We start from the raw sequence: 24062 nt of genomic DNA, 5'->3' as shown, positions 1-24062 counted from the left end.
CCAATGGTTAGTTAACCTGATAGCTAACACATTCTTCCTTTTAAATTACTTTTATCATTTAACATAAGTCCCTTTTCTCTTTATCATCATTTAATACAACTGACAGTGAATATTAAAAATGTGGCAGCTTCCCCCTTGTATAAAACTGAGATTCAGATATTGCTAAAAATTTAAATATGATTATTTTTTCCTTCCTTGAAATCATAGCACTCTTCTAAAGTCTCCTCCATAAATGAGATTATTTTAGCCATCTAATACAGGGGTTGGCAAGCTTTAGACCATGGTCCAAGTCTACTGTGGCCGTTTTATAAATAAAGTTTTATTGGAACATAGCCGTACTTACTTACATATCATCTATGGCTGCTTTTATACAACAATAGTTGACTGTGATTGATTCTACAATGTACAAATGAGAATAGTTGCTATATATTGATCACAGAACATGTTTTCTAAACTCTGCACACAGAATGGACACACAGTGGCATTAATTATGCTGCTATGAAAGCAAACATGCCAATGTAATACTGTTAGCTGGATTAATAAGTGCATCCAATGGAGGGACAACTTCAGTGTGCATTTGAATATTCCATATAATACACGTTTACTTTTATCTTGTTGAATTTATCTTGTTTCCAAGATTATTCTCTCTAGACCCAAAACTTGCCAAAATGTTCTCCAAACCAGAGTTTTATTGTCATTTCTTTGAGTTTCAGAGGTTTCAGTTTACATGAGTGCTAAAAGCACATGGCTTTTGGTATTAGGCAAGTCGTGCACACATAAATATAATACATACACTATATATACTATACAGAAAATAGAGGACACATATATATAGGTATACATATGTATGCATGTACGCACATTTTGGTGTCTATTTCATAAAACTAGAAAGTACCCAGAGAGGGAAAAAAGCTGGAGCAATGACTGGAACTCTGAACTCTCCAAGTCTTATTTTCTTCATTTAATAATGGAAATAATAAGAGTATCTATTTTATAGGTTTAATGTAAGAATTAAATAAGAAAAAGTGAATACAGTGTATTCATAGGTTCTGGCCAGACCATATGGTGTACACATATGCTCCAATAATTAGTGTGTGTGTTTTTTGATAATCAAAATAAATGGACAATAAAAGTAATCATTAAAAAATGGAATAAATTACAAGTATGACTAGATTAGATACTGGATTAGTGTTAATTTCATGATTTTGGTAGTTACACTGTGGTTATGAAAATACTCATAGAAGTGTTTAGGAGAGAGAGGGCAAGTGTGGCTAAATGTTAACATTCAGCATTGAGTGAAGGGTAGGTAGAAATTATTTGTATTGCTCTTAGGATTTTTTAATAATTCTGAGATTATGTCAAAATGAAAAGTTAGAAGAAAATGGAAATGGGCTATTAGGCCCCAAAGCCTAGAGAAGCCCTGTTATAAATCCATTCTAGCCAAACAAATCCTTTTATCTTATTCTTCTAATGCTTCTAGAAAATGCACGGGGTTACTTCAGGAGGTAGGAGAAGGGTGTGCACATTTGGGAGGGAGAAAAGGACAGGAGAAGACTGTCATTAACGAGGACAGAAATTCTGATTATGCCACTTTTCTAAATCCAAATCTCTCTCTGCTTCTCCTTTCATTAGAACCCCAAGGCGCAATTACGCAGAAAAGAAGTTGAACAAGAAACAGAGTCAGAGAGATTTCTTCATTTCCTTGGAGAAGAGGAAAGAAGGTACCAGTGGAGCAATTTTCATAATTTCCCATTGAAACAGGCACTGAAGTCAAGATTGGCTCCACTATTATCTTGTAGAAAATGAGACGTCTCTACTCAAGTGACTCGGGCGACATCACTAAGGACTTTTCGCAAAATGAAATGAAAAGGACAAAAATTGAAGGGTAGAAGACGACCTTTCACTTGCTTTAGGGAAGCAGAGTTTTCTTGACCTTTAAAATAGTCTCTCCCGGAAAAAAATGTTTACCGCTTTCACTTTTTCTTTTTAAAAGCTTGCTATTAAGGGAAGGGGAGAGAGAGAGGCAGCGGACTTTAATGATCACAATTATCTCAGCATTCCACATAATAAATCGATGCTGCAAAGAAGCAAAATTATAATAATTGTGATTTAAAACACTAAATGTATTTGGGGGGCAAAACAAAGTTTAGAAAATTAAACAATAATGCTCTTGCTATTAGCTGTATTATTGTATAGGGCTATCACTGCAAGGAGAAAAATCTAAACCAAGTTAAGCCTAACCAGGATGTAGTTTGGTCAAAATGAAGTCTTCCCTCCTTTCCCCTCTTGAATGATCTGTCATCAAATAATGAGATAATTAGTCTCAAGATTATATTTTTATTAAAAATTCAAATAAATCCCTTTCCATACCTTCAAAAAGCCAGAAATATCCAGAATGCTGAGCATTCTTAACTCTAGCTTAAATTTCCATTTAATACTGCAAAACCTTTTTCCAGTATTCTTGCATTTCATACGCATGCCTGAGGTCCCCTTTTTGTTTGTCACTGGGAGACAGCTTCCTCAGGGTCCCTAATTTGTCAGAGAAAAGAAGTAAATGTACTTCACTGGGGGCAGGAATGATACACTTTGATTCATATAGCAACCCGATGGAGCTACAGATGAGGAAATCAAGGCTCAGTATAATTAAGTAACTGTTATATAGGTTCACACTTAGAAAGTAATAAAGAAAAGATTTGAACCTACATGTACATTGACCCCAATCCCTGGCTCGCTCACTCTCAATGTGGAACATGGCAAATACAATGTTTGGAGGGACTATAATTGAAGAAGACCAAGAGAACAGAGTGGTCCACTGTCCAAGGGCCAAGATGTCAGGAGAGTAGGAGGTGGTATGGGAGGGAGGTGTCAGAAAAGGTCTCCAGTTAAATGGCAGAACGCTTGCCTGAGGCCCCAGGTGCCGTCCCAGTACTCCCCAAAATAAAAGCCTTTATCGACTTGGTGACATCAACTCCAATATGAAGACACTGAATAAGCATTTGTCTGGCAGAGAGGTGCAGGAAGGTATCCCCAGGAAAGGAAATGGTGGTGTGGATACCTGTCAAGAAGGTGTGACCCTGAACGGCCTTTGGAGGAACCGACAGGAAGAATGCCTTGGCTTAGTCAGTATCTGCTGGCTTCAGCCAATCACATGGCAGAAATGACAACAAGAGCTGTGCAGACACAGAGTCGGTTACTCGCCCAGAAGTGGGTGGAACAGAGGTGAAAAGGGTGGACCCTGGTCACACAGCCAGCCAGGGTGCACTTTCCGGTGAGCTGGGCTGCAGCCTCCATTACCAGCACTGCACTAAGCCCCACGCCACAGTGACCCCAGAGTTAGAAAAAAGGATGATTGATTACATAAGGCCTTTTGTGCTCCAACTTGACCATAAACTTACAACAGAAATTTGCAGAGAATTTCAACTCCAGAGGGGAGTTTTATGAAAGTCCAAGAGAGCCAAACCCAGAGAATTACAGAAGAGTAGAAGGCCGGCACCTGAGTGATGCTCTACCATCCTCTCCTGAAGCCTCTGGGAGCAGTGGGAGAGGGTGGAGTGGCTGGTATCCAGCAGTTCATGGAAAGGTGAGCCAGGATTTGAAGCCTGGCCTCCTGACTCTGGCTCAGTGTTTTATTCCACAATAAACGACTGCATGGGAGCATTCCCCGACTTCTCTATCTTCCCACCACCTTCCCCCTTGATGCGACTCTGGCTCCCACAGCACCTGTGCTTAACTCCATCACAGTCTGTACCCTCATCTCCTCTGGACCCTCTCTCTCCTCTGCTTGGCAGTAACCATCCTGGGAAGCAGAGACTTTCTCCTTTGTCTTTGATTCCCCAACCTACCAGTGCCGGACCTGTAAAGCACTCAGTAAATGTCTGATGCTGCTGAAGGAAATTGTACCAGAGTCAGAAGGTGTGGGTTCCAATCCTGGAGACATGAGACCATGAGCCATGGGACTCTGGGAAGTTACTCAACCTTCAGAAATTCAGTTTCCTCTTCAACAGGGTGAAGAATAAGAATGGGATTTAGTAGGGCTGGGGATGTGGCTCAAGTGATAGCACACTTACCTAGCATGCGTGAGGCACTGGGTTCGATTCTCAGCACCAGGTAAAAATAAAATAAAGATATTGTGTCCACTTAAAACTAAAAAAACTAAATAAATATTTAAAAAAAGAATGGGGATTTAGGGGAAATATACAGGATCTGGAGCCTCTCAATGCCATAGTGAATGAAAGAATGAATGGTTGCCCTTCCATCCCAGAAACTGGAGGGCAAGGACGTTTCTAACCTGTTTGGTATCCCTAGCACTTGGCACCCAGTGAGTCTCAGGAGATGACTTCCCTCCCCAAAGGAGGATGTCACCAAACTGGCAGTCACCTAGGCAAGTGCCTGTGACTCTGGACCCCATCTGTAAATTATAGATGAAGACAGTGCCCACACTGAGTGACGAAGAGAGACCAGCTCACAACAAGCACTTGGTAAGCTGCAAGGCACTGCGCAGAAGCCAGTTGTCACTTGGGCTAATGCTCAGGACCTGAGTGTGCCTTTCTAGAGAGGAGCAGTAACTTGAGTTTCAGATGATGTCATCTTCCCAGGAAATGAACCAGCTGGTGAGCAAGGGGCACAGAACAGCACGCTATATCTCAGCAGGAGGTGAGGTTTTATTTTTAGCAACAAAGGAAAGAAAACTTGAAGCAGATGGGGAGGTGAAACCACAGCTCCTAGAGTGCCTCTGCCAGGCTTTGAGTCATCTGCCTCCTTGTGACAGCCAGACTCCTCTTACTCCATCTTTTACTAGGCATGCACCAGATCCCTGGGCCATGGCCTGGGCGTCCAGGGATAAGGTGCACCCCAAGCAGAAGCCATCCCACTCTCCGATCCAGCCCTCAGACTTGCTGCTGATGTATTGTGAGCCTGTGTCTGGGAGGAGGTAGGGGCGCCAACAGGGACAGGTTGGCCGGCGACCACCTGGAGCTCTCCCTGGGCGGCATCACTTTGGTAAGCCTCTCCTGGCCCAAGTCTGGCCGGTACTTTGTAGAGTGGCAGGCTGGGTCATGCTGATTGCTTGGCTTCAGAGAAGCTCGCTTTGATGACTAATCTCCCAGGAGACAAAGATTTTAAAGCATAGCATCTGCATACTAATTTGCAATTCAATGAGGCAAATATACTGCGTTCCTACTATGTGCCAGGCACTGCAAAAGGCATTGGGGATGCACTGGCGAATAAGCTCCATCCTGTGACTGCCTTTGTGGAACTCTCCGTTGAAGAGAAGGGAACTAGATGTGGGGTCTCTAGATATAGTGGGATAAGGATGAGCACCAGGAAGGGAGAAAAGCAACAGGAGGACCTCTCCAGACATGGGTGGTGGAGCAGGCTTTATAGAGACTGTAAAGCTAAGCCGGGGTCTGAGAAACTGGCGCCATTGGTTGGGGAAAGAGGTGGGAGGGAAGGTGGACACACAGGAGGAGGGCGAGAGCTCCAAGCCAAGGGGCAGGCAGAGCAGTCAGAGGCCATGGTGCAGCTGATGCCCAAAGTCATGAAGGTGTCAATCAAGCATGGAAGGACCCCAAAGGCAAAGGACATGAGAAGTGCCTCTAGAAGGTGCGTGAAGGAGTTTCAGCAGCTGCTTTGGGATCGATCACTGAGTGAGCCCCAGTCAGCCAAATCTGCACACTGTCTCCATGAAAAGAAATAAAAGGGAGTGATCCACTCACTAGAAGGTTATTTGGCAAATGCGGAATCAATACAAAGAACATGGACTTCATATTGTGGGTTTTCTTTCTGTTTTAAATCTGACCCACTTATAACTCCACATTTTCCCAGTTCCCAAACCCAGTGGAGAACATTGTTCTCTGGGGGTTTTGCAAATAATGCACTTTCTTCAGCCTTGAGGAGCTGAATCGATAAAAGCTAACTTAGGATGGTAACTGGAGAGGAAAATGGAAGAGCCCATGCTTTCTGGGTCCCTCCAAGAAACTACAAAACAGTATTGAACAGCTTTTTGGCTTTATTCGCTGAAAAATTCTTCTGCTGAGAAATACAAACTCTTTCACCATAATAAATACTGTTTTGATAACAAAACTGTACTTTTCTCAAATACCCAGATGGAAGACCATATGCAAAATAAACTCCAAGAATTTTTTTTTTACTGGCCATCTGCTAAAATTGGAAAGAAAGCCTGCATCTTCCCCTAGTCTTCACAAAAATTTCCACTGAGAATCCTACTTGCTTCCGCCTGGTGCCACCTACTGATCATATTTGTGTACCGATTTTGCAAATGGACAGCAAGCAAATGTAGGTCTCTCCCTTTCTTTAATAAGTTTCGTCCTAATTAGTGTGAAAAATAACCTACAAAGGGTTGGTTTTCGATTGTTTTTACAGCAACTCCCACCTCAAAGAGTTCTTGCAGGAATCACAAAGCAAAGCCTGCCGCCCACCTCCCCCCACCGCCCCGCCAGAGCTCACTTCTAAGGCTTTGTCAAGACACCGTCTGCTCCCCTGAGTGCATATCTCTCATAAAGCTTTGTGTTTTACCTGTCAAAAATGTAAACGCCATCCTGCAGTACAGCAATTCCACTTTGAGGTGTCTATCTGAAGGAAAGTGGGCACAGGTGTATAAAAACACTCCACGAGAGTGTCCCTTGGCTGGAGTTGTGGCTCAGAGGTTGAGCGCTTGCCTCACATGCGTGAAGCACTGGGTTCAATCCTCAGCACATTAAAAAAAATAAATAAAACAAAGATACTGTGTCCATGTACAGCTAAAAAAACTGTTAAAAAATATGAGAACTCCCTAAGTGTCCATCAGCCAGAAAATCACTAAAAGTTACAATACGCTCATACCATGGTATCCTATGTGCCATCAGATCAAGTGTCACCTCTACCCCAGGAAGCCCTCTCTCTCCCTTTACTCCACATGCCCTCAGCCTCCCCACCCCTGCTCCCTTGTCACCAGCAAAGCTTTACTCCTTTCTCTGGAAGATTTCTGTACTTTGATGCACATTTGTTCAAATATTTTCCATTTAGGAGATGAAGAGGTGGGACTGGAAGAAGGGACTTGCCCAAGATCCCATAAGGAATAGTGATTGAGCCAGGGTTCTCTAGCAAATGACAACTGTAGGGATTTTATCATCTCATTCTGCAAGTGCCAGGCCTTAAGTCAGCAGATTCCAAATCAATACATTTATGAACAAAGAAATTCTCCCTTGTATTGAGAATTATTCAGTCCTAAGTACTTTCCGCATCAATCACAGGGACTTTGGTATGCTAAGACGGGAGGAGACCGGCCTGAAGGATCACCTAACCCACTCTCCTCCTGTTACTGATGACAAAAGAGGCCCCCCAGTGGTTCACGTCAGACCACAGGATGACCACCAGCACAACTTTTCATCTTCTGCACTAAACCTGCTGCTCCTCTTGGGCATCCCATCTTGGCAAATAGCATCCCTCCAGATTCCTGAAGTTCCCATTCTGCCTTTTTCCTCATTCCCCAACTCAATATGTCCCCACCTCCTATTCCACACATCTGGCCCTCCTCTGCATAAGACCCCTGCTTTGATGCCTCTGTACAACCTCCAGCACTTTTCCTAGATGACTAGAACATTCTAATAGGTCTTGCTCCTCTACCCTCCCCCATCTACTGTACTCTCTGCCAACAGATTACCATGGCTTGCCCTTGCTAAGCTCCTCCATGACCTGGCCTCTAGTCCTCGCTCTCCATCTAATGTCAAATCCTCTTCTTTTAAACCCCAGTAGTACCACACAGCTCGTCACTCCAATATGCCATACTATTTCATGATGACATGTCCTTGCACACACATTGGTTTGGACTGGAATACTCTTCTGAGGCTGGTATGTCACCCAAACTCATCACCTTACTTCAAAATCAGATCAAGTGTCACCTCTACCCCAGGAAGCCCTCTCTCTCCCTTTACTCCACATGCCCTCAGCCTCCCCACCCCTGCTCCCTTATCACCAGCAAAGCTTTACTCCTTTCTCTGGAAGATTTCTGTACTCCGTATGCACATTTGTTCAAATATCTTCCCATATCATTGCACAGAAGGTGAAAGTACTGGCTCTGCAGACAGCCTTCCAAGCTGTGTTATTTAGCCAAACTTCTTAACCTCTCTAGGCCTCAGTTTCCTTCTCTAAGAATAAATGAAGAACGCTACTAGGGTCACCAAAGATTTTAAGTAGGCCATTGGTATGGACGGCATGTTTGTTCTCCTGCCCCCAAATTCATATATTGAAACCTTAACCCCTAGTGGGGTGGTATTAGGAGGTAGAACCTTTGGAAGGTAATGAAGATGGAGCTTCCATGAAGAGACGTGTCCTCCTAAGGAGAAGTGCTAGCCCTTCTTCTTCCCACCATGTGAGTATATAAGAAAACTACTATCTTAGTCAGTTTTTTGTGTTTTTTTTTCTTTTGCCACTGTGAATAAAAGGACCCAAAACCAGAACAACTATAGAAGAGGAAAAGTTTATTTAGGGGATCACAGTTTCAGAGGTCTGAATCTGTAGATGGCAGGCGCCATTCCTCAAGCCTCAAGGTGAGGCTGAACGTCATGGCAGAAGAGTGTGGAAGAAGGGAGCAGCTCACATGATGCTCAGGAAGCAGAGAGGGAGAGAGACTCTACTCTCCAGATACAAAACATATACCCCAGAGCCACGCCCCCAATGAACCACCTCCCCCCAGCCATGCCCTACCTGCTTCCAGTCACCACTCGGTTAATCCCATCAGGGATTAATCCACTGATTAGGTTAAGGTTATAACCCAATCATTTCTCCTCCAAACCTTGCATTGTCTCACATGTGAGCTTTGCGGGGACACCTCACATCCGAACCATAACAACTACCACATGTAGACTAGGAAAAGAACCCTCACCAGAACCCAACCATGCTGGCACCTTCACCAAGGTGCCAAGCACAGATCCACGCACACATGTGCCGAAACCATCTGAGGTCAAAGAAAGAACCACCCAAAGGACTAGAGAAAGCAGCGCCCGGGGCCAGACAGGGCCAGGAATAGTGTCTGTTCTCACCAGCTGGACTGGAGCACGTCATGATTCATGGAGGTTGGGTACATTACACAAGAGAGTCTTGCCACAGCAGTGAGGAAGAATTTGCCTTACACTGGGCACTGCTGAAGCCCTGCCTAACAAATCTCAGAAATGAGACCTGAAATTTATTTCCAAGTAACCTACCAGGATCCCATAACTAAGTTCAAGGATATGTGTGGGAATACAGAATTAGCCAACACTCAAATAAGATAGAATTCTCTATGTCTGCCATCCAGATAAAAATGTCAGGGATGAAAAAGAGCATGGTACTACGAGCCAAAATGAAGAAAAAAGTTAAAACCAACTTAGAATGGGCACAGCCAGAATCAATAGACAACGGCATTAAAACAGTGATTTTTAAGGCACTCCATATGTTCAGAAAGGTAAGCAGAAGTATGAAGTATATCAAGAAGGTCCAAATGTAACCTTTAGAAATAAAAACTACAATGTGTGAGATCCAAAAGTAGATAGAATGAAATTGAAAGAAGTTTATTATGTAGTAAATAAAAAATTAGCAAACTTGAAGGCAAATGAGATAGAATTTAAAAAATATGAACAGAGCATCAATAAACTGTTGGACAACTTCAAATGGCCTTGTGTGTGTGTAACCGAAGTACCCAAATGAGAAGAGATGTAGGAAAACATATCTGAAGAAATAATGGGCAGATATTTTTTCAAATTTTATGAAAATTAAAAAACTAAAAGATCCAAAGCTCAATGAATTCCAAGCACAAGAAATATGGGGCGGGGGGGGAATTATGCTGAGACAGTTTATAACAACGTTGTTCAAAACCAATGGCAAAGAGAAATTACAACAGATAGAGAAAAGGCATATGTTCTACACAGAAGATCAAAGATAAGGGTGAAAGCAGATTTCTTGTCAGAAGCAATATATACAAGGAGACAAAAAGGAATTTTTTAAAAAAATGCAAACCTAGAATTCTGTACCTAGAGAAAGTAGCACTCAAATAAAAGGTTGAATAAATTGTGAAAAATACAAAAGTTGAACACTGGAAAAAAGATAGTCACTTTAAGAAATGGTGCTGGAGGGCTGGGGTCCTGGCTCAGTGGTAGAGCACTTGCCTAGCATGTGTGAGGCACGGGGTTTGAATATCAGCACCATATATGAATAAATAAAGTCCACTGACAACTAAAAAATATTTAAAAAAAAGAAATGGTGCTGGGGAAACTGATTATCCATATGTAGAAGAATGAAACTGGATTGATATCTTTTGCCCTGCACAAAAATCAACTCAAAATGGATCAAGACCTAGGAATTATGTAGAAACTATGCAATTTCTAGAAAAAAATGAATATTTCAGCATATAGGTACAGGCAATGACCTTCTCAATAGACCCCTAAATCTCAGGAAATAATTCCAAGAGTTAATAATAGGATGGCACCAAATTAAAAAGCTTCTGCATAGCAAAGGAACCAAGAATGTGACAAGAGAGCCCATAGAATGGGAGAGAAATCTGTGCTAGCTACTCTCCTGACAGAGGATCAATGTCTAAAATATATGAAGAAATCAAAAAACCGTACTCCACCCCCCCCCAAGTAACCCAGTTAATAAATGGGCAAATGCATTAAACAGACACCTCTCAAAAGAAGAAATACAAATGGCCAACTAATGTATGAAAAAGTGTTCAACATTATTAGCAATTAGGGAAATGCAAATCAAAACTACACTAAGATTTCACCTCACACTTGTCAGAATGGCAGTCATCAAGAATATAAACAATAATAAATACTGGAGAGGATGTGGAGAAAAAGGAACATTTTTACACTGTTGGTGGGATTGTATGGTATAACCACTATGGAAATCAGTATGGAGGTTCCTCAAAAGACTAGGTGTGGAACCACCATATGACCCAACCATACCACTTCTCAGTAATAACCTTGAAGAATTAAAGTCAACTTACTACAGTGATACATGCACACCCATGTTTATAGCAGCACAATAACAACAGCCAAACTATGGAACCAGCATGGGTGTCCATCAACAGATGAATAGATAAAGAAAATGTGCTGTATATAGACAATAGAGTTTTATTCAGTCATAATGAAAATGAAATCATGTCATTCGCAGGAAAATGGATGGAACTTGAGACCATCATGTTAAGCCAAACTCAGATCAAGGGTTGTATTTTTCTCTCATATGAAGAAGCTAGAGAGGAAAAAGGAAAAGAAAGGCATGGAGTGATGGTGTGAAAAGCCAAGGGGGGTCAGGAGAGGAAAGGGAGTAGGAGGAGGGGAAGGGGGTGGGAATGCTGAGGAGGGACACTGGCCAAATTACCTTGTTTTATTGTGTGCATGCACTAACTTGACAACAAATCCCACCATTATTACAACCATAGTGCACCAATTTTAAAAATGAAATGTAAAAATTGAAAGAATTCATCACCAAAAGATTCTCCCTACATGAAATGACAAAGGAAGTTCTTTGGACAAAAGAGAAATTGGACTAAACAGGAATGTGCTTCCATACAAAAGAATAAAGAACATTGGAAGTGGTAACTACATAAGGAAATATACAAGATATTTTTCTTCCTGTTATTTACATTTCTTTAATATACAATTGATTTGTTTAAAAATAGTAACAATGTAATGAAGGCTTTATAGCACATGTAAATATAAAGTGTATGAAAAACAATAGCATTAAAGCAAGGTGTAGTATAAATTCTTCTACTATGAGTGAAGCAGCATAATATTACTGAAAGGCAGATTGTGATAAGTTAAAGATGGGTACTATAAATCCTAAAGGATAATTAAACAAAAAGAATTACAGCTATTAATCCAAAAAAGGAAATCAATACATCGATAAACTTCTACCCATACTGATGGGGGTGAGAGAAGAACAGATTACAAACGTGAGAGAGAAGAGTGTAGATGTTAAAAGGATAGATGAAGGCCAGCATATAGCTTAGCAGGAGAGTGCTTGTCTGGCTTGCACAAGGCCCTGGGTTTAATCCCTAGCACTGCAAACAAACAAACAAAAAGGATAAAAGGTAATACTCTGAATGGTTTCATGCCAAGAAAGCAACAACTTAAAAAAAAAAAAAAAAGGCCGGGGGACTAATTTCTTGAAAGACACAAACTACCAAAGCTCATTTAAGAAGAAACAGATAATTGAATATATTTGTAAAAGAAATCAGTTTGTAATTAAAACCTTCCTACAAAGAGAGCTCTAGGCCAAAATTACTTTACTATTAAATTTTACCAAACATTTAAGAAAGAAAATTTATAAGTAGAGACTACTTCACAACTCATTCTCTGTGACCAGCATCACCCCCAATAACAGAACCAAAGATACTTAGAGAGAGAGAGAGAAACTCTAAACCAATATTCCTCATAAATACAGATATAAACATTGTGAAGAAATTTGTAGTAAGTCAAATCCAACAACATATAAAAGGAATTATCCCAAATGGCATTTAGCTTATGAAATAAGGTTTAATATTTAAAAATGAATAAATATAATTCAGCACATTAACTAACTAAAAATTAAGAGCCTTACGGTCATCTCAATAGAGTCAGGAAAAGTATATAACAAAATCTAACTTTCATTCCTAATTAAAAACAAAACAAAATCCATATAAACAAGAAACAGAACAAATTTCAACAACCTAAAATCATCTGCAGGAAAACTACAATACCCACACTTAGGAAAACAGATTCAGTCTTTAATCACTAAGATCAGGAATAAGTCCAGATGTCTGCTTACCACATTTCTATTCAACATTGTATAGAGGTTCTAGCCAATGAAATAAGACAAGAAAAAGAAATGAAGGAAGGTAAGGCATAAAACCATCACAAGAGACATAATAGCCTATATAGAAATAAAATCCATAGGTTCTAGAAAATAAGCTACTAGAACTATGAAGTAAGTTTAGCAAGACTGCAGGATGTAAGATCAAAATTTTAAAAAGAAACTCAGTTATATTTATATATCTTCACAATGAACAAGTAGAAATTGAAGTTTAAGAATAAAGCATTGCCAATATGTTAATTTAAAATAGGAATAAATCTGACAAAATATGTGAAAGATCTATGTACTAAAATTAATTGCTCAAGAAAACTAAAGAAGACCTACATAAAAGGGGAGATACAGCACATTCACGGGACAGAAGATTCAGGGTGGTTAAGATATCAGTTCTACTCAAACTGATATACCAATTCAACACACTCCCATTCAGAATCCAAGCAGGCTTTTTTAGAAATTAGCAAAGTTCATTTTAATTTTCAATCAGCAGGTGAAAGAACCGTAACAGCCAAAACACCTGGAAGAAGAAGAAAGTTGGACTTAGACTACTTTATTATAAATCTATAGTAATTAAGTCAGAGAAAAGCTTTGACATGAAGATAGACAAATAGATCTATGAAATATAACAGAGAATTACAAAATAAATCCTCACATACCTGGACAATTATTTTCATGATAGGTACAAAGGTAATTTTAAGGACAACGGTTAATGTTCTCACTCAACAAATATTTCTGAAACAGATATTATTTGCAAAAAAGTAGACTTCAGCCCATACCTCATACCATACACAAAAATTAACACAAAATGAGTAATAGACCTAAATTTTAACCCTAAAATTTCTGGACAAAAATATAGGAGAATATATTTGTGAGCTCAGGTTAGATGAAGATTCCTGTATGTGACACAAGAAATGTAATACATAAAAGAAAAAAATCAATAAATTGGACTTTATCAAAGTCACAAATATGTTTTTCAAAAGGTACTGTTTAGAGAATGCAAATACAAAACATGAATTGGAAGAAAATATTCATAATTAGTATATCTAATAAGCACCTGTATTTAAAATATATTAAGAAACCTCAAAACTCAAAAATAAAAAACTCACCCAATTTTTTAAAAATAGGCCAAATGTGTGAACAAATAATAGATTTGGATGTCAAATAAATGCATGAAAAAATGTTCAACATCATTTGTCATTAGGGAAAAAGCAAATTGAAACCAATCAAAGATCACCACATATAAAATGGCACAACCACTTTGGAAGAGAATAGAGACTTTCTTTCAAATTAAATATTCAGCTACTATATGATCTAGCCATTCTGTTCCTAAGCATTTACCCCCAAAGAAATGAAAACAAGTCCATGCAAATATTGATACACAGATGTTCACAGTATTTTTATTTGGGCAGCCAAATACAAATAGCCAAGCAGCCAATTCCAATAGTAGAATCAACCCAAAAGTCCAGGTGTAGGTAAAAACATAAACAAACTATGGTATAACATTTGATTGACTACTCAGAAATCAAGAGTGAATTATTGATGCATGCTACAAGAAGGAACCTCAAAATAATTACACTGAGTGAAAGAAGACAGATCAAGAGAGAGGAAAAAAAAACCTGCCATATGAGTCCATTTATATAGCATTCTAGAAAGTGTAAAGTAAAATTGACAGAAAGAAGATCCATGGTTACCTAATGATGGTGGGGAAGAGGCAAGAAAGGGGAAGAAAGGAGGGGTTACACAGAATGGGAGGAAACATTTGGGGCGATGAGAGGCTCACTATCTTGATTGCAATGGTGAGCACATATATCAGAAGGTATCAAATTGCCTATTTTAAACATCTTCAGTTTATTGAATGTCATTTATATCTCAATAGAACTATCTTTTAAAAACCTTTTTAAAAAGGTTTGAGACAGGCTATCTGTGCAGTCTAAAAATATCTCCCTGTAAGACACATAATGATTACAAAGGTACAAACGATGGGAACTTTATAGCAGAGAAATCTAGCAGACTCTACTTTAACACCAGTGTTATCAGCACCAGGAAGATGGCATTGACCCCAGGTACCTCCTGATAGGCTGCACAGAGGTCACCAAAACACTTTTGTGATATTTTTGCCAAAAAGTGTGTGATCTAAACCTAATCATGAGAAAAATCAGAGAAAAGTAAATTGCAGGCAATCCTTAAAAAAGAAAAATAACTGGTAATCCTCTTCAATAGACAGACTGAGGAATTTAAGGGATCGGCAGAGATTGAGGAGAAATAACGACCAAATGCAATCAGGAATTGTGGAGTGGATCTTGTACCAGCAAAGGAACTGGGCAGGACAGTAGGATAAATTTAAATAAGATGGGTAGATTATTTAATACCATAATACCAATGTTAATCTCCCAGTTTGGGTAATTATATAAAATGTTAACATCGGGGATGCTACCTGAAGGGTATGGAGGAAAAATAATCTTTGACTATTTTTGTAACTTTTTTGTAAGTTTAAAATCATTTCAAAACACTTTAAAAACTGAAGACAAAATAAAGACATTTTCAGGCAAACAAAAGCTGAGGGAACTTGTCATCAGCAGACCTGCAATAAGAAAAATGTGTTAAAGGAAATTCTTCTGGCTAAAAGAAAATAGTACCAGATGGAAGCCAAGAGATACACAAAAGGATGAAAAAATGCTGGAAATGTTAAATTTATGGCGACTATAAAAGAGAGATAAACTTGTTTTTTTGTTTGTTTGTTTCTTTAAGATGATGAGCTTTTCAAAGCACAAATAGTAACAATGTATTGTGGGGTTAGTTACAAGGAAAACACATGGCAAGAGTACTTGTGATGGGATAAAAACAGAATTTTGCTTCCCAGGAGTGGTGGCAGCACACACCTGTAATCCCAGCAACTGGGGAAGCTGAGACAGGAGGACAGCAGGTCAAGGCCAGCCTCAGGAAATAGTGAGGCCTTAAGCAAATAGTGAGACCCTGTCTCAAAATAGAAAATAAAGGGGGCTGGGCATTCCCTGGGGTTGTACCCCTGGTAGCACCCACCTTTTTTTTTTTTTTTTTGCTATTGGTAGGCATTTGTATTTTGCATAAATATGAAATACTTAAAGGTAAGTATGATGAGTTAAGGATTTATTGTAAATTCTTAAACTCTAGGACTAGGACAAAAACTAAAACACTTTTTTTTTAAAGAGACAGTGAGAGAGGAGAGAGAGAGAGAGAGAGAGAGAGAGAGAGAATTTTTAATATTTATTTTTAGTTCTCGGCGGACACAACATCTTTGTTGGTATGTGGTGCTGAGGATCGAACCCGGGCCGCACGCATGCGAGGCGAGCGCGCTACCGCTTGAGCCACATCCCCAGCCCTAAAACACTTTTTAAAAATAGGTTTAAAACAGGTTACACCTGTTTTACCTATACAAATATGACTCTACTAATCTGCTCCTTGGTATTTATATTTAAATATTTGAAATACATATAACAGGCATAACAGATATTCATCTTCTTCTGGATATTCAGCCTTTTATTTCTCTTTTTTAAAATTCTAATTTGTTACATATGTTGGCAGAATGCACTACAGTTCATATTACACATAAAGAGCACTTTTTTTCATATCTCTGGTTGTCTTGAAGAACTAAGTCATCATCCTACAGTGATACATGCACACCCATGTTTATAGCAGCACGATTCACAGTGGCCAAACTACAGAACCAGCCTAGGTGTCCATTAACAGATGAATGGATAAAGAAAATGTGGTGTATGTATACATAATGAAGTTTTTATTCAGTCATAAAGAAAAATGAAATCATTTGCAGAAAAATGAATGGAACTTGAGACCATCATGTTAAGCAAAATAAGCCAAACTCAGAAGGTCAAGTGTTATGTTTTCTTTCATATGTGGAAGCTAGAGAGGGAAAAAGGAAGAGAAAGCTGGGGAGGGGGTGCTTTTGCATGAAAGGCTAAGGGAGGTCAATAGAATAGAATAAAGAGACCAGGGAGTAGGAAGAGGAAGGGTACAGAAGTGTTGGGGAGTGGGCCAAATTATGTTGTTATAGTGTGTGTGTTATGTGCTAATAGTTCCAGATGGAACCCAAATCCCACCATTATGGACAACTGTAATGCACTCATAAAAATGTGAAGAAAAAATAAAAAATAAATATAGCTAATAAATTTAAAAGAGGAGCTAGAATAAAAACTTTTAAAATGTTCAGTTAATCCAAGCAGGATAAATAGAAAAAAAACAACAAGATGGTAGACATGAATCTAACACTTACGAATACACATTAAGTGTAAATGGACTACACGCACTAGTTAAAAGGAAGAGATTGTCAAATTGGATAAGACAGTAAATAACATGCTGTCGACAGGAAGCACTCTAAAAATGCAGATAGGTTGAAAGTAAAAGAATGGTAAAAGTTGCATCATGCAAACACTAAGCCAAAGATAGCTGGAGGAGGGCTGTATTCACATCAGATGCAGAAGTCTTCAGGACAAGGAAGGTAGCCTATCATAGAGTCAAATCATCACGCTAATAACAGCTTCAAAATGCATGAGGAAACAATTGACAGAACTTAAAGGAAAAGCAGACGATCACAACCAGAATTGGAAATCTCAACATTAACTTATTAACTGGCAGAACAAGTAAGTAGCAAATTAGTAAGGAAGATGGAAGGCTACCAAGAAACAACTCGACCTAACTGATATTTATAGGGTGCTATACCAACAACTCCAGAATACAAATTATTTCAAATGCATAGGAAACATTCACTAAGATGGGCAATATGTGGGCCATAAGAAAATTCTCAGTAAATTTAAAGGGATTGAGATAATAAAGAATATATCATTGACACTAACAAAATTAAATTAGAAATCAATGACAAAAATACTTGGAAAATCTCAAAATTATTGTAAAATTAAATAACTGTTCTAAATAAGCCAAGGACAAGGAGAAATCCTAAGGGAAATTATCATTTTTAACTGAATGATAATGAAAATATAATGCATGAGAATTTATGGGATGCATTCAAAACAGAGTGTCAGAGGGAAATTTATTGCTTTAAGGTTTAAAACTCAAGGATTTTTTTTAGTTTCTTCTTTTAAAACTAGGGAAAGAAAAGAAACTGAAAAGAAGTTAAAAAAAGGAAATTTTAATTTTAATAAAATGATACATAAATGATATATAAAATGGACAATGAAATCCTAAGTTGAAAATATCAATAAAACTGATATTTTTAGCTAGACTGATCATTAAAAAAGAGAGGAAACCAATATCAGCAAAGGGACTACTAATAGATTAGACAACTTAGATTAGACAACTTAGGTAAGATGAACTAATTCATTGAAAGACACAAATTACTTATATCTACTAAAAATAAATTCAGAACTTTAAATATTCCTCTGGAGAAAGCCCCATTCTTAAACACCTTGTTAGTGAATTCTATCAATCTTTAAAGAAAGAAAATTTTAGCAAAAAATTCAGAAATATAGAGGAAGAAACATTTGCCAACTCATTTAATATGGTTTGCATTATCCTGAAAGTAAACCAAATAATGATATTACATACCAATCTCACATGACCCAAGATACATTCTTAACAAAACATTGCAATTAGATAGCATTCAGAAGGTATGTAAAAAGGATAATACATCATAACAAGTGAAGTTTACAACAGGAATGTAAGTTACAACTAATGTTTCCAAGGTTTATTTACTCTTTAAAATATCACTCAATGAAATTCATCACATTACCAAAATAAAGAGAAAAATCCTAACTTCGTCTTAATAAATGCAGAAGAGATATTTGACAAGATTAGCGATTCATTCGTGGTTAATAGTTTGCAAGATATAGAAGGTAGAAGCTTATAGAAGGGTATCTGGGAACAACCTCTAGTTAATATCATATGTAATCATGAAAGGTTCTACATTTTCTCCTAAGGTTGAACAAAGCAAGCATGTACCCTTTAATCTCTTCTATTCCTAGCCCAGTACACTTTAACAAGAAAAAGAAATAAAAGGCAAATTGATTATTAAAAAATAAATAAAATGTATTTATTCACAGATGAATTGGCTGTGTACATAGAAAATCCTGGGGGGAAAAGGAGTTGAATAAGGTCACTTTATACAAGTCCAAGATTAAAAAGTCAATTGGATCTATATACTCGCAACAAATTGGAAAACAACATTCAAAAAATACCATTTGCAATAACATAAAAAAACCAAATATTTATTTAGTGATACATTTAACAAAATATGTACAAAATGTCTACTTTGGAAACCATAAAACAGTGCTGAGACATATTAAGGAAGACCTAAATAAGTGGAGGTCAAAGTCATGGATTAGACCATTCAGTGTTGTTACAATGTCCTCTGTCTCCAAACTGCTCCACAGATTCAATGCAATACCAACCAACGTCCCATCTTGTGGAACTTGGCAAACTGACTACAAAACTTATTTGTAAACACAAAGAACCTATAATAGCCAAGACAAGTCTAAAGATAAAGTGAGAAGACTTACACTACCTGATTTCAAGACTCACTATAAAGACTCACTAGACAGTAATCAAAATAATGTGGAGAGTTAATATTAGAACAAAAAAGATGCCAAGATAATTTAATGAGGAAAAAAACACAATTATTTCAAAACAAAAAACTGGTTGTTCATAAGAAAGAAATAATTTAGAGCTTAATTTCATGCTATATACAAAAACTAACTAGAAATGGACCATAGACCTCAATGTAAAAGATAAAACTATAAAGTTTCCTAGACAAAAACAAAGTATGAATTTTTCATAACCTTTTTTTAGGCAAAGAATTTTTATACATTGCCCCAAAAAACACAAACTGTAAAAGAAAATTGGACTGTACAACGTTTAAAACCTCTTGCTTTTCATAAGACAGAATTTTAAAAAAAATGTAAAGTCAGGGGAGGAAAATACTTGAAAAGTTAAGTGGGAAGAAATATCCACAATATATACCTATACATCCTAATACATATACAAAAGACTTACATCCAGAATACATAAATAATTTGTGATTTCAAAACAAAATAACAGGAACATATTCAAAACTTTGTTCACTTTTACTAACAAAAGAGGAGATTAGTGAGGAGGAGGCAGGAGCCACCCCTGGACCAACAAAGCTGTCCCCTGTATCCCTGCATTCAGCATCTCCATCCTGCCAAAGTGGCCGTCATGCCCAAGAGAAGGGCAGAAGGGGACACTATGGGAGATAAAGACGCAATGAGAGATGAAGCACAGAGAAGCCCTGAGAGGCTGTCTGCTAAGCGTGCTCCTCCAAAGCCTGAAAAGGTCCCTGCAAAGAAGGGGGAGAAGATACCCAGAGGGACAAAGGGAAAATCGCCCAATGGAGAAAACAGATGCCCAAACAGGCCAGGCACAGAAGCTGATGGCACTGGAGATGCCAGGGCAAATGTATACATTTCTGGTAACAATGTACTTCTGGGGACTCTAGAGTTTGAAGTATTATTTTTGTCAAGTTTTATAAAAATGCAGAATTTTTAAAGCCATATTGTTAGCACACAGAACACTTAATTGTTTTTTGAGGAAGGTACATATCTCACCCATAAAAAGTCTCCAAAACTGGATTGCTCTGGGCAAAAACACTTTTCCCTGCTAGTTTTGAGATATGTGTTCTTGGCTCCCAGGAGGAGGGACTCCCTGACATTGATACATGTGGCCACCTTCAGCACAGATGCATTGTGGTGTGGGGAAGCTCAAGTTCATCTTTCTGCCCCCCCCCCCCTCTGCCACAGATCTAGATTCATCTCACTCAAATACAAACACCTCTTGGGACCCGACTGCCTGAAATTGGTTTTGCCAGTGTGCCAGGCAATCAGGACTTTCCAGGGACATTACTGAGACAGTGTCCCTCAGAAGGGCAACGGTTCCTTTTCTAAACTGTGGCTGTTCAGATTGGTAATTCTGCCATTTTGATTTCATTTCCTGTAAGTCGGGGTCGGCTTGTGAAAAGTGATTAAACAACATGCTAAAAGTGAAACGCCAACCCTCACTCTGAACTTTCCCTGTCCAGAGCATCAAATGACGACTTCTTTGGGTGTTACAATGGCTTTCTGATTTGGACAGTCCATCCAAGAAGGGAGTTTGAAAGTTGTTATACATGTTAACAATTGTCTGCCCATGTCCTGTCTGGAATACCATAATTGTTTATGAAAAGTATCTTTAAGAAAGCTGAATACAGTTTGTTTAGAAAAAATACAAATGTATAAAAAGCACATGGAAAGGAACCCAATGTCTAGTCACTGAGGAGGTATAAATTAAAACCATAAAGCTATACAACTACACATCTACCTGAACATCTCAAATGAAAAAGACCGACACTGCCCAGCACTGGCAGTGATGTGGAACAACCACAAGTCTTACACACTGTCATCAGGATGTAAACTACAACCACTGTGGAATTTCTCATAAGAAGTTTGGTGACTTCTTAAAAATAGATACATATTCATATGATCCAAAAATCCCACCCAAAAGAAAGCATATATCTATAAAAGGACTTATACACGTGATCATGACAACTTTATCTGTAATATTTCCCAACTGGAAACAACCATGAAGCCCATCCATTGTTAAACAGATAAATAAACTGTGGTATATTCATAAAATGGAAAACCAGCAATATAAATACAAACAACTGATATAACAAACACAGATGAATCTCAAAATCATAATTCTAGGAGGGAAAAAAAGACAAAAGAGTACATACAATGATTCCATTTATGAATTTCCTGAGCAGGCAAAACTAATCTATAACAAGAACACAGACCATCAGTCGCCTGGGGAGTGGGACTGATGGAGTACACTGCAGAGGTACAAAGGGACTTTGGAAATGATGAACATAACTCCTCTCACTTTTAGATTTTGAAAACAGTTGATCTTGTCTTAATTTGGCCTTGCAGAACAGTTAGATATAGAGTAGTGGTAGAGATGGGAAGGAACAGTATGGTATTCTACCTAGTGCCAAAAGGGTGAGCAGAGCCACCCAACTGAGGAATTAGAGTGAAAGTGGGGAACAGCTAGTGGGTGTTTTTAATAAACTTTATTGAGGCATAATTAGCATCCAGCAAGATGCACCCAGTTTAAGTTAAAAGTTGATGGATTTTTAGAAATGTGCATGGACCCATATGACCACCCTTTCATAGAAAGCTTCCTTTTAAAAATTACTTCAAGCTGTTTATATGTTTAGTAATCATATTTTATTAAAACAAAACAGTTTTGAGGCACTAGACAATGAAACATAGGCCTTGGAATCAGCTCTAGATTTAAATCCTACTTCTAGAGCAGGTCACTTAATTTCTCAAAAGTCTCAGTTTTCTCATCCGTAGAATGGTAATATTACTAAAACCAATGTCACAAGATTGTTGTGAAGATTAAAAGAAATAATGTTAAACTTCTAGCAATATGCCTGGAACATAGTAGGACCACTAAATGGTACTGGCCTTTTCGTGACCACATAGGCACGTGTTGCATGGTTATCCCGTAGTCCCTAGTTACAGTATTAACTGCGGAACCTGCCAAAGGCTTTGAGATGGTCCTAAATGAATCTGTTGAAAGACTAACCCAAATGGCAGTTCTGAGTTCCGCTCCCCTGCTGTTTCTACTTCACATTCAGTGGTGACAGAACCAAAGTATTTCATGCTTAAACATTTTGCTTCGAGACAGAAGAGGCCATTTGAGAATCAATTCTGGAACACATTTAAAACAGGACTTTTAAAAGGTTTTGCCCTCAGGTCGTCAGACCTGCTGCCTGGGCTTTAAGTGGAGCCTGACCCCCCTCATTTCATACCGCTGGGAGCCAGAGATGCTCGGCCTCTAGGATCCCCTCAAATGGCCCTGCTGCGGGCTTGACCACCTGCTCCATCCCACTGGCTGGCTGGTGCCCTGACTCTGATCCAGCTCCAATACCTGCCTTGGGCCTGTCTCCTGGGGTCAGGACCTGTCGCCCCACCCATTCAACTCTGCAAGTTGTCCTGATGGTCACCAACACCTTGTCAGGATCAGCTTCCTGGGATGCCCGAGGCCCAGCTCCCAGTACACAGGAGCCAGGACACAGTCACAAGCATGATCTAAATTCAAGGGTCACGGGGATGGAGTGCCATCTACCTGAGTGACAAAGAGCTGGAACTCCTCAGGCAGAATCCATGAGCGAGGATAGAAGTTGTACTCCTCAGGAAAGAGATTCTGCATCATTCTGACCGCTCTGCTCAGGGTCACTTTGCGCACCATCTCCGTCATGCCTGGGGAGAAGAGAAGCTGTGAGGTTGGAGCAACGGGGAGGCACCAGTTATAAAGCAGCCATTATCTGGGATTTTAAAACCACTCCCCACCCCCCGCCCCATAATCACTTTTTTCAAGCAGCATTTAAAAACAGGTTTGAACTGTTCCCCATAGCACTGACTCATGATTTGGAAAGCTCTACCAAATTCATGAAAATGGATGATTTTTTTTTCTCCCTATAAAAACGAAGCATCAGTTCGAAAGGATGAATTTTCACCTAGTTTATTATTCTATTATTTGTCCTCCCTGGGGGTAATGAATAGAGAAGCATTTCTATCTTGCACTTAAAACTTAATACCCTCTTTAATTTGGGGCCAGAACACATAATTCTGGGATTCCTTCTATCTTGTACCCTAGAGAATATTATCTAGTGCACTCTGGTGACATTGTGAGAAGTTTAATTAAGTTGCTTTGTTTTAATCTTTCACGGGTATTAAAAGCATAAAATGGAAAATACACACCTTTCGGCATAAAATCTGTCTCCTTGAACCAAGGACAGGAAGTGGAAAGGAAACCATAGCATAATTTATAGTTTAACAGGGAAAATGAATTCATAGGAGTTCTTCAGTTATAAGCACTGGCATTGACATTGATCAGCTCTCATTAATTTACCCAGAGGGGACTGAAATGTCTCACTTGAAAAACACTTTAAAAGAATGGTGGATTTTTTCCCCCTTGTAACATCATTAGTAACTCTGACAAGAAACTGAGCATAAATCTTAGCAAAGTTTAAGCAAATAGGTAAAAAATTATTTTAAGTTTTAGCCTCCTTATTTCTTAAGGCAAATGTCACTACTAAAAATGGAGGCTAAAAATAACCTTCACCCTGAAAAAGACTAAACAGTCCCATGATGGAAACTAGAAATTTGCTTAGGACAATTATTTTTAATAGACAGTCCAGAATTCCATGTCCGCTTGGCATGCCCAAGTTACCGCAC

At 38.7% G+C, this 24062-nt stretch overlaps 1 protein-coding gene across 4 annotated transcripts in view; it reads right to left on the bottom strand.

The window, feature by feature from the left end:
- The window catches only part of TTLL11 (tubulin tyrosine ligase like 11), a 240160-nt gene that overhangs the window by 167376 nt on the left and 48722 nt on the right, over window positions 1-24062 (bottom strand). For all 4 annotated transcript variants that reach the window (XM_081311491.1, XM_081311493.1, XM_081311494.1 and 1 more), the window contains exon 3: window positions 22951-23084. In XM_081311491.1, the coding sequence (XP_081167617.1) occupies window positions 22951-23084 (134 nt within the window). The remainder of the gene's footprint in view (window positions 1-22950; window positions 23085-24062) is intronic.

The sequence above is a fragment of the Spermophilus citellus genome, assembly GCF_964194105.1.
Source record: "Spermophilus citellus genome assembly, chromosome: 2".
In the NCBI taxonomy this organism is placed as follows: Eukaryota; Metazoa; Chordata; class Mammalia; order Rodentia; family Sciuridae; genus Spermophilus; species Spermophilus citellus.
The sequence above is the reverse complement of the archived record's forward strand: the minus strand, read 5'-3'. Positions and strand labels throughout refer to the sequence as shown.